Source organism: Sminthopsis crassicaudata, chromosome 3 (assembly GCF_048593235.1).
Source record: "Sminthopsis crassicaudata isolate SCR6 chromosome 3, ASM4859323v1, whole genome shotgun sequence".
In the NCBI taxonomy this organism is placed as follows: Eukaryota; Metazoa; Chordata; class Mammalia; order Dasyuromorphia; family Dasyuridae; genus Sminthopsis; species Sminthopsis crassicaudata.
The window spans coordinates 286,419,211-286,431,487 of record NC_133619.1 but is presented as its reverse complement, the minus strand read 5'-3'; the positions used below and the strand labels follow the sequence as shown (position 1 = coordinate 286,431,487).

The window sequence follows — 12,277 nt, the reverse complement described above, 5'->3', positions numbered from 1 at the left end:
CTCCTAAGATGTGATTATCAGTGTGTGTCAATAATCTACAGAATCCACTCAATGCATAATATGACCAAACATGGAGTTTGTTAGTGTAATTTAGAGCACAACATACCCCTGACAAATAAAAAGGGGGAGAGCAAAGGACACTCAAATGCTGACCATATTGCTCAAGTCAGCCTGTATGAGACATTTTGGTGCGAAGAAAAAGACTGAAGCAGCAAAAACTTTGAGACTTTAGATATTTCATAGAATTGAATGTTTCTCTTAATTATTTCTAAATTGGAAACTGACAAATATACTTTAGTGTTCTCTACTAAGGGAAGACCCTCCTAAGCATGCTCATTTCACTCATTAAGGTTGCTGTTTGCTCAGAATTGCTATCATTGGAGGATTCGGGGAGGAATTCAAGCAATCTTAACTGTTGTAGGAAACGTGTGTGTATGTGTAAAGGAGAGTTATGTGTATGTGTATAATATGAAAATATATGAATTTATCTTACTTTATATTCATAAATATATCAATTTTTAATTCCAACTTGATATGGTGTTCAGAGGAAACAAAAAAAAAAGTAGCAAAAACTATAAACTAAAAAAATACACAGCTGAACAAAAGAGCTATTTGCAGGGGAGAAAGATGTACTTTCAGGAATATAATTTCATGTATAAAATATATACATTTTGAAGAAATTGGCAATTTATCGTTATGTACACTGAATCCTGGCCAGTTTATAGCTGGCCACATCTCAGTGTTCACTCTGTAGTTTTCTTATCCAGTTGCATGGGTTTGTATTATTTTTTGCAATAAACTAGTTTTTCTAAAAACATTCAATAATCTTCTTATGATCTCACTATACTGAAATCAACAAATACACAAAATAAGTGGCGGGACTCACCCTCATCAGATGACCAATTGCTTTCTTCACTTTCATCACTTTTTATATTTCAGAAAGGAATGAAGTGAAAGGAAAGAAGAAGAAAATGAAACATTAATCCTCCTTCTAAAAAAGTCTAGAAAGGCCTAATTAGCTTTAAGATCTTTTCTAAAGCAAAACATTTACATTTGCATGAGTGCTCTTCAGTGTGACACAGAGAATCTGTAAAGCTCCAAATATAAAATTCATATTCACAATATAGCTCACACCAAGGTAGCTGCCATTCTTGGAAGCATTTTTTTTTTTACACTGATGAAAGGAAAGTGAGAATTTGTGTCTATGAACCTAATACCTGGGTATTTAGAATTGCAAAATTGACCCAGTTGGGACATCATGGATTTCTCCTCTACAGCCAAGATGTTGAGAAGCATAAATATCTTGAAATTGCTCAGAGATTATAAGCATAAAGCGAGGGATATCAAATGGCAAGGTAATTGTGAATTTCATAGTATTTTTGTGTCAATTTACCTCTCCTTATGTATTTCAATGCTTGAATTATTGTTTCCGATTTTCCTGAAATCCAGCAATTTTTTAATGTATTTTGAGATAATGTCTTCTCATATAGAGATCCCTCTTTGCTCAATTTATTTTTGCTTTATCTCCTGGGGTCTAAGAGCTACAATCAAGTCTCCATTTTCTTTCTAAATCCAATTTCACTTGGTCATTGCTTGAAGAGACATGTTCCCAATCAAGTAGAATCACCAGTCCGAAATTTTTTCCTCCAATAATTCTGTTCCCTGGCATGACTGAAAGTATCATTTGGTTTCTAATCATTTTATATAAAAATATAGAATGTAGAAAAAAATTTAAATAAATAATGTGTCAGCAGCTAATTTACACATTGGATAGAGCACTGGATTTTGGAGTTTGAAGGGCCTTAATTCTATTCAACTCCCAAATCCTCAAAATTTAGTTTATAACATTTGATAAAAGTCACAATAAATCAGTGGCTACATGATTTTTTAAAATTATGCTGGTAATGTATGGCAATGCTATTCTTGTAGCAAACATCTCTATATTTTAAGCAGAAATCACTTGGAGTGATGCATTTGAAGACATGTAGATTCTTTACAAAGTATATTTTTCTGTTTTAAAATGGATATATTGAGAAACTTTTTTATGTTCTCATTATATATCTGATTTCTTTACAGTTTTGGGAAAGAAGGGAAGCTCACTTTTCATCGTAGTAACTTTTGTCGCTTTTGGCTTGTCCAGGTGGGTCAGGTGTTTCAAAACAATGTTCCCATTCCTCTATAACTATAAAAATCCCAATGTCAAAACAAAGAAGCAATAAAGTGGATAATCAAAAAGAATGTCAGACCACTTTTGAAGGCAATACTTTTGTCATATGGTTCTTATATATATATATATATATATATATATATATATATATGTTTATGCATATATATATGTATATATATATGTATCTCCCTTTATATTTATAAATACATCATTTTCTAAATACACCTTGATGTCATGAGAGAAGGGAGGAAAGGAAGAAAAAAATAAAGTAAAAAAATATACAGCAACCTTTCATGAATATAATTTCTTATATTAATATATACAACTTTCTTGAACTGGTAACTTGTTATGTATATTGACTCCTCCCCCCGGCATTTAGCTAGACACATTGTAAGGTTCCCTATAGTTCTGTGTTATTATGTTGTATTTTTTTATTCTTTTTTAATGAAATTAATGTTTTTTTTAAATATATGTTACTGAATAAATAATCTCTGTATAATGAAATTAGAAAATATAAAGTATGAATTAACCTCACCATTATAAAACTTGTCTTTTTCTCTCCTTGTTTTATGTTCCAGGGAGTATTCATTTGAAAAGAGAAAAAAATAAAAAAATACATGAAATGTTAATTCCTCATTTTAAAAAGGTAGATAGACTCAATTTGCCTAAAGGATCTTTAAAAAGAAAACCATCATTTACATTTTAGACGGCCCTGGAAGAGGAATCCTCTTTAGTGTGAGGCACTTTATGTCTCCAAGAAAAAAAAATATATACATATATATATATATATATATATATATATATATATATACTGTGAATGTCTAGAGTAACAAAAATTTGGAAGAGATCATGATGGTGAAAATAATTCTGAACAGGTTATTGTACTCCATGCTCTGACAATAGAGAATCCCTGTCAAGGTTTATTTTTAAAGCTTTAATTTCTTAAACAAAGATAGAGCCAAAATATAATTAGATACATATATTTCCATTGAATGTGGATCCCTTCATAATTGTTTAAGCTGAGATATTTCTCACTAGGTTGAAATTTTATTCAAAGCCCTTTGTAATGAGATATCCCATGATGATTTTTATGTCTGTCAGCATGCTGTGTAGAGATGGCATCTCTCTGCTTATTTCAATGACAAATACACAACATTATTTCTTAAAAAAACATTTCTCATAATTATCTTTTCTCTACACTGAAAAGCGCCTAGCAGAACACAATACAATTATTTTGAGAAAAGATCATATGATATTATTCATTCATTCTTTTTCTTCTGGATGGGTTGTTTCAAGGTCACTCATTTTGGCCCTTTTCTGACTCAGCCAAGTCCTTTCCCTTTCTAGGATGGCTGCTTCATCAGAACCTGGCAGCTTTTCTCAGAAGTCATTTCCAATTGAGACCTTCCTGGCTGTGAGAGGATAGGAAATTCCTCAGACATGCTTGAAAAAATGATTGCCCCACCCCCTCTCCTTTGTTACACCTCCTGCTTTCTCCTGTGCTTTTCACACAGTTTTCCTGAGCTAGCTTGATGAATGGAGAGACCAAAGGAGTGAAATGGATTTAATGGTACACTGATCAACATCCCCAGGGCCTTGGTAGAGATGGAACCTCACTGCTCACCACTCTTCTTCAAGAGCATGTTTTTCTTTGTGTTATGCAATCACTGTTTTATTTGACCATTTTGAATAAGTATCAGCATAAGCTGTTTTAAATGATCCCATTTAATATGAATATTGGACCTCAACACAAAGTTAATTCTAATCTAAGAGATTCCAATAGAAACTCACCAACAAAAACTTTTCCGGAATCTTTTTTTTTTCAAATGGATTTCACCATTGTCTGAAATAGTCAAACGTTTGAAAGTGACTTAAATTAGTATTTAGAGAAAAAAATGAACCATCAGTCATTTTCCTAATGTGAAATTAATGTTTGACTTTTCCATAGTAGAAATTCCCCCCATCCTTGTCCCCTACCCAATAGATGACAACTCTCAACAGGAAAGAAAAATAGAATACTTGGATTGCCTGAAAGTTACGTTTCAGTAGTGTTCCAATAACTATGTAATCTGTAAATGTTAATGTCATTTCAAAAAACTCACCACATTCAAATATATAAGATGTTTTTGATGTAACTTTCACATGATGCATTCCTTAAAATGAAAATAGATGTAAATAGATGAAAATGAAAATAGAAATATTATATATATCCACACATATAAATACACATCTGTGAAATCATTTTATATATTCACATATGAAGAGACAGATAAAGGCAGAGACAGACTGAACTATTATTATGAAATTAGATAAGAAAAGGACTCATTTTATAATGATCTTGCATTACCTATTGAAAGGGCCTTGAAAAGTAATCAAATTCATACATTTTTTCCTGCAGTTTGTCACTTTCTCTGCCTATTGATAAGGGTTGAGGTTCCCTTTAAAATTCTCAACCCCCATGGATGAATATCTGGGCCCAGCCCCGACGGGATCTGAGCTGGCTTGGGTTTTCTCAGCCCCCCCAGTCAGTTTCATCCTTATCTGAAAAGGTCACCAAGAGTTTGGCACTGCCCACAATCTCCTTTTAGGTATGAAAGAGCCCAGCTGGAGCTCTCACTTTGCAAGAGCCCTTCCCCCCAACACATGGTTATCTTTCTGGCCAGGTAAGGGTTCCTGCCCGCCCAGCGGCCACCTTTGGCCCTGGCATCTTTCTAACTGAACTTTACTTCCAAATTTCTACAATAAACCTTTTATTTATCAATCTAGTTTTTCGGGCCTGTAAATTCATTTACAGAGGACACTGTGCCTCCTGGGATCTTTGTGCAGGCCAGCGGGATTGCCCCTTTCCTTTCTCTCATCACTATATCCTATGATCCAATCTATTCTCTTGTTCTAGGTGCCCTTTATATTTGAGAAGTTAACTTTCTGTTTTCATATAGACAAATGTGTGTGAACATACCACATATACTCACAATGCAGAGATAGCTTAAGTCCATTAAAAAAGGGGAAAAAAGAAAAAAAATACAGAAAACATTAAAGTGGGAAAATCCAGGGGCAGGTTGAAAAACCAACAGGCACTGTAGAATAAAATCCATGCTTTCCAAAGAGGCAGATCTTTTAGGTCTGGCCAGTATGGGAAGAGAAGAGAGATTTTTCACACCATTCAATGAGTAAGCCTAAGTAGTATTTCAGGCAAAGAATCTGCACTCCTACACGTACTCCCTCCCTCTACTTTCTAAATAAACACCTGAATGAATGAATCTGGAAGGGGAAAACTTCAAGGTTTCTGGCCAAAAAAGAACTGAAGCTATTTGCATTCAATCTGAGTCAATGGACACCCAAACAATGACCACATGGGGCTTGATCCAGGACCTTTTGGTGGTCAAGTAGAATCAGATTGGTTTTGGAAATTCAAGTATTAAATTAAAACAAATGTCAAATTAATGAATAAAATAAAATAAAATAATTTTAAAATTAAAATTTTAAAATAACTACAAATTAAAATTGAATTGAATTTTTAAAAATTTAAGAATTAAAAATTAAACCAGGATTAATCCTGGTCTTTAAGAAAGGATAGGCATTGCTACTTATTGGAAGGAGGGGAAAAGAAGTAGTAACTATTTAAGGAAGACAATTATTTTGCTGGGCAGATATTTAAACAGTAAAACAAAACAAAGGAGGGTGGGTTTAAGGGATTTCACTTTTAGAATACTGCATGGTAATATCTGAAGGATAATGAATGGTAAAGTAGAAAAGTAGCACCTACCCAATATTTCTGAAGCGTGGCTTCAAGTAAAATTCGGTATATTTTGACTGTCTGTGGAAAAAAAAAAGTCTTCCTATATCAATAGTAAACCAGCTTTTTTCACTGTCCTATGGTCAGGACTGACACCATTTAGTTGCTCTGTCCACTTTTAAAACAGATGCTTTATGATGCAACAACACCTCATATTAGCTGATTGATTATGATACCTGTCAGAGTTGTCCAGATTCAAAACTTTGTTGTAAGTTTTTTCCTATGTATGCTTTCTTAACCACACAGATAAAAGGTTTTTTGGTGTGTTTGTTTTGATTGGTTTTACCTTTTTAGAAGCTTACATTTTTATAATTCCCATTGATTAAAAGCACTGATTCCCTTTCCAATGACATTAAGTAGAACTTTCTCTTTGGTGGGCATATGTCATGATTTAAGTCATCCAAGTGTTCCTAAACATTAAGTCCCCTCAGACTGATTCTGAGGAACTGAGGTTTTCTTTGAGAAATATGCTCTAAAGAAAAATATCTGATAACATCACTGGTGGAAAAAAATTAATCTATAGGAAAAATGTGGTTTAATATAAAAGGTAATAATGTCAAATAAGAACCTGTGGATTTCAAAAAGATAAATTCCTGTAATTTGGATATAGAATAGGAAAAATGTTCCAAAATCCCTGCAGATGTATTAGGAAGCAGATCCTATTTGTCAGAAATGTATTCTATCTGAAATCTAAGCTAAGTAACGCATTAGCCAAAAGAGAAAAAGGGAAAAAAATACTTGTAGGATTTTCTAACATAATCTAGTATCAAAACATCATCATTGAATCAGGCAAGATAAAAGTCCAAATGTCTTCCACAAATGACGTCTCTTAGACTTCAACCTTGTACATGGATTACCATTTCAATTCTGTTAAGTGTAATGGAATCCCAACATGTGTAAGTAAATTCATAATGAATTTGAAAATCTATAAAAATAATAGGTGGTTCAGTGAGTTAATACTGATCAAATATCTTCTCTGGCCAAGGCACAGTGCTAGGGGCTGAGGAGAAGAAGGGTGGTCATCTAAGGCAATTTTGTCTCTCAAGGAACTTCCAGTCTACTAGGGATGACTACATACTAACAATGCTGTATGTACAATCTACATACAGAACATAGTTTGAGGCAAAATGAAGAAAGAAAATTGCTCATAATAAGGATTCTACAAGTAGTTCTTGTAGGAAAAAAAAAGTTGATTTCTAACTTGTACTTGAAAGAACCTAAGGACACCTCGAAGACACAGAAATCAGGAGAGAATACCATGAATGAGGAGAAAACCAGGGAGGAGGACTGACTCTGGTTGAAAGTTGGAATTTTGATGAAAATTTAAAAAGCCCAAAGAGACTGGATCCCAGAAGATACAGACAGTAAGGTCTTTGGAGTAATGGGGGACCAAAAAGCCTGGAGGAATCCTAGAAAGTAAGAGTGAGAGAGAGAGAGAGAGAGAAGAGAGAGAGAGAGAGAGAGAGAGAGAGAGAGAGAGAGAGAGAGAGAGAGAGAGAGAGAGAGAGAGAGAGAGTGTGTACTTGTGTGTGTTTGTGTGTGTGTGTGTGTGTGTGTGTGTGTGTGTGTGTGTAAGGGGGGAATAGGAATATGTTCAAAAATTATTGAGAATTAATCTTGGAGTTGGATAGGGAATCAGTATTTAGTAAATTGAAGGAACAAGTTGAGGGGATACCCTTCTGGAGGATCTCTTTTCCAGCTGAGTAGAGAACACATTAAAGTGGGAAAAACCACTTTCTAAATAAACACCTGAATGAATGAATCTGGAAGGGGAAAACTTCAAGGTTTCTGGCCAAAAAAGGACTGAAGCTATTTGCATTCAATCTGAGTCAATGGACACCCAAACAATGACCACATGGGGCTTGATCCAGGACCTTTTGGTGGTCAAGTAGAATCAGATTGGTTTTGGAAATTCAAGTATTAAATTAAAACAAATGTCAAATTAATGAATAAAATATAATAAAATAATTTAATTTTAAAATTGAAATTTTAAAATAACTACAAATTTAAATTGAATTGAATTTTAAAAAATTTAAGAATTGAAAATTAAACCAGATAGGCATTGCTACTTATTGGAAGGAGGGGAAAAGAAGTAGTAACTATTTAAGGAAGACAATTATTTTGCTGGGCAGATATTTAAACAGTAAAACAAAACAAAGGAGGGTGGGTTTAAGGGATTTCACTTTTAGAATACTGCATGGTAATATCTGAAGGATAATGAATGGTAAAGTAGAAAAGTAGCACCTACCCAATATTTCTGAAGCGTGGCTTCAAGTAAAATTCGGTATATTTTGACTGTCTGTGGAAAAAAAAAAGTCTTTCTATATCAATAGTAAACCAGCTTTTTTCACTGTCCTATGGTCAGGACTGACACCATTTAGTTGCTCTGTCCACTTTTAAAACAGATGCTTTATGATGCAACAACACCTCATATTAGCTGATTGATTATGATACCTGTCAGAGTTGTCCAGATTCAAAACTTTGTTGTAAGTTTTTTCCTATGTATGCTTTCTTAACCACACAGATAAAAGGTTTTTTGGTGTGTTTGTTTTGATTGGTTTTACCTTTTTAGAAGCTTACATTTTTATAATTCCCATTGATTAAAAGCACTGATTCCCTTTCCAATGACATTAAGTAGAACTTTCTCTTTGGTGGGCATATGTCATGATTTAAGTCATCCAAGTGTTCCTAAACATTAAGTCCCCTCAGACTGATTCTGAGGAACTGAGGTTTTCTTTGAGAAATATGCTCTAAAGAAAAATATCTGATAACATCACTGGTGGAAAAAAATTAATCTATAGGAAAAATGTGGTTTAATATAAAAGGTAATAATGTCAAATAAGAACCTGAGGATTTCAAAAAGATAAATTCCTGTAATTTGGATATAGAATAGGAAAAATGTTCCAAAATCCCTGCAGATGTATTAGGAAGCAGATCCTATTTGTCAGAAATGTATTCTATCTGAAATCTAAGCTAAGTAACGCATTAGCCAAAAGAGAAAAAGGGAAAAAAATACTTGTAGGATTTTCTAACATAATCTAGTATCAAAACATCATCATTGAATCAGGCAAGATAAAAGTCCAAATGTCTTCCACAAATGACGTCTCTTAGACTTCAACCTTGTACATGGATTACCATTTCAATTCTGTTAAGTGTAATGGAATCCCAACATGTGTAAGTAAATTCATAATGAATTTGAAAATCTATAAAAATAATAGGTGGTTCAGTGAGTTAATACTGATCAAATATCTTCTCTGGCCAAGGCACAGTGCTAGGGGCTGAGGAGAAGAAGGGTGGTCATCTAAGGCAATTTTGTCTCTCAAGGAACTTCCAGTCTACTAGGGATGACTACATACTAACAATGCTGTATGTACAATCTACATACAGAACATAGTTTGAGGCAAAATGAAGAAAGAAAATTGCTCATAATAAGGATTCTACAAGTAGTTCTTGTAGGAAAAAAAAAGTTGATTTCTAACTTGTACTTGAAAGAACCTAAGGACACTCGAAGACACAGAAATCAGGAGAGAATACCATGAATGAGGAGAAAACCAGGGAGGAGGACTGACTCTGGTTGAAAGTTGGAATTTTGATGAAAATTTAAAAAGCCCAAAGAGACTGGATCCCAGAAGATACAGACAGTAAGGTCTTTGGAGTAATGGGGGACCAAAAAGCCTGGAGGAATCCTAGAAAGTAAGAGTGAGAGAGAGAGAGAGAGAGAGAGAGAGAGAGAGAGAGAGAGAGAGAGAGAGTGTGTACTTGTGTGTGTTTGTGTGTCTGTGTGTGTGTGTGTGTGTGTGTGTGTGTGTGTGTAAGGGAGGAATAGGAATATGTTCAAAGATTATTGAGAATTAATCTTGGAGTTGGATAGGGAATCAGTATTTAGTAAATTGAAGGAACAAGTTGAGGGGATACCCTTCTGGAGGATCTCTTTTCCAGCTGAGTAGAGAACACATTAAAGTGGGAAAAACCACTTTCTAAATAAACACCTGAATGAATGAATCTGGAAGGGGAAAACTTCAAGGTTTCTGGCCAAAAAAGAACTGAAGCTATTTGCATTCAATCTGAGTCAATGGATACCCAAACAATGACCACATGGGGCTTGATCCAGGACCTTTTGGTGGTCAAGTAGAATCAGATTGGTTTTGGAAATTCAAGTATTAAATTAAAACAAATGTCAAATTAATGAATAAAATAAAATAAAATAATTTAATTTTAAAATTGAAATTTTAAAATAACTACAAATTTAAATTGAATTGAATTTTAAAAATTTTAAAATTAAAAATCAAACCAGATAGGCATTGCTACTTATTGGAAGGAGGGGAAAAGAAGTAGTAACTATTTAAGGAAGACAATTATTTTGCTGGGCAGATATTTAAACAGTAAAACAAAACAAAGGAGGGTGGGTTTAAGGGATTTCACTTTTAGAATACTGCATGGTAATATCTGAAGGATAATGAATGGTAAAGTAGAAAAGTAGCACCTACCCAATATTTCTGAAGCGTGGCTTCAAGTAAAATTCGGTATATTTTGACTGTCTGTGGAAAAAAAAGTCTTTCTATATCAATAATAAACCAGCTTTTTTCACTGTCCTATGGTCAGGACTGACACCATTTAGTTGCTCTGTCCACTTTTAAAACAGATGCTTTATGATGCAACAACACCTCATATTAGCTGATTGATTATGATACTTGTCAGAGTTGTCCAGATTCAAAACTTTGTTGTAAGTTTTTTCCTATGTATGCTTTCTTAACCACACAGATAAAAGGTTTTTTTGGTGTGTTTGTTTTGATTGGTTTTACCTTTTTAGAAGCTTACATTTTTATAATTCCCATTGATTAAAAGCACTGATTCCCTTTCCAATGACATTAAGTAGAACTTTCTCTTTGGTGGGCATATGTCATGATTTAAGTCATCCAAGTGTTCCTAAACATTAAGTCCCCTCAGACTGATTCTGAGGAACTGAGGTTTTCTTTGAGAAATATGCTCTAAAGAAAAATATCTGATAACATCACTGGTGGAAAAAAATTAATCTATAGGAAAAATGTGGTTTAATATAAAAGGTAATAATGTCAAATAAGAACCTGTGGATTTCAAAAAGATAAATTCCTGTAATTTGGATATAGAATAGGAAAAATGTTCCAAAATCCCTGCAGATGTATTAGGAAGCAGATCCTATTTGTCAGAAATGTATTCTATCTGAAATCTAAGCTAAGTAACGCATTAGCCAAAAGAGAAAAAGGGAAAAAAATACTTGTAGGATTTTCTAACATAATCTAGTATCAAAACATCATCATTGAATCAGGCAAGATAAAAGTCCAAATGTCTTCCACAAATGACGTCTCTTAGACTTCAACCTTGTACATGGATTACCATTTCAATTCTGTTAAGTGTAATGGAATCCCAACATGTGTAAGTAAATTCATAATGAATTTGAAAATCTATAAAAATAATAGGTGGTTCAGTGAGTTAATACTGATCAAATATCTTCTCTGGCCAAGGCACAGTGCTAGGGGCTGAGGAGAAGAAGGGTGGTCATCTAAGGCAATTTTGTCTCTCAAGGAACTTCCAGTCTACTAGGGATGACTACATACTAACAATGCTGTATGTACAATCTACATACAGAACATAGTTTGAGGCAAAATGAAGAAAGAAAATTGCTCATAATAAGGATTCTACAAGTAGTTCTTGTAGGAAAAAAAAAAGTTGATTTCTAACTTGTACTTGAAAGAACCTAAGGACACTCGAAGACACAGAAATCAGGAGAGAATACCATGAATGAGGAGAAAACCAGGGAGGAGGACTGACTCTGGTTGAAAGTTGGAATTTTGATGAAAATTTAAAAAGCCCAAAGAGACTGGATCCCAGAAGATACAGACAGTAAGGTCTTTGGAGTAATGGGGGACCAAAAAGTCTGGAGGAATCCTAGAAAGTAAGAGAGTGAGTGAGAGAGAGAGAGAGAGGGAGAGAGAGTGTGTGTGTGTGTGTGTGTGTGTGTTTATTTGTGTGTAAGGGGTGAATAGGAATATGTTCAAAAATTATTGAGAATTAATCTTGGAGTTGGATAGGGAATCAGTATTTGTTAAATTGAAGGAACAAGTTGAGGGGATACCCTTCTGGAGGATTTCTTTTCCACCTGAGTAGAGAACACATTAAAGTGGGAAAAACTGGGGGCAGGTTGAAAAACCAACTGGCACTGTAGAATAAAATCCATGCTTTCCAATGAGGCAGATCTTTTACCTCTGGCCAGTGTGGGAAGAGAAGAGAGATTTTTCACACCAATGAGTAAGCCTAAGTAGTATTTCAATCAAAGA

At 34.1% G+C, this 12,277-nt stretch overlaps 1 protein-coding gene across 1 annotated transcript in view; it reads right to left on the bottom strand.

Annotated features, from left to right (window-relative positions):
• LOC141561378 (uncharacterized) overlaps nt 1–10,576 on the bottom strand; it is a 42,811-nt gene extending 32,235 nt beyond the window's left edge. The window contains exons 1-5 of the mRNA XM_074300862.1: nt 10,451–10,576; nt 5,934–5,984; nt 4,207–4,320; nt 2,101–2,182; nt 887–924 (exon numbers count right to left, since the gene is read on the bottom strand). Coding sequence (XP_074156963.1) covers nt 887–924; nt 2,101–2,182; nt 4,207–4,318 — 232 coding nt within the window. The 5' untranslated portion in view covers nt 4,319–4,320; nt 5,934–5,984; nt 10,451–10,576. The remainder of the gene's footprint in view (nt 1–886; nt 925–2,100; nt 2,183–4,206; nt 4,321–5,933; nt 5,985–10,450) is intronic.
• Nucleotides 10,577–12,277: the final 1,701 nt, after the last annotated feature.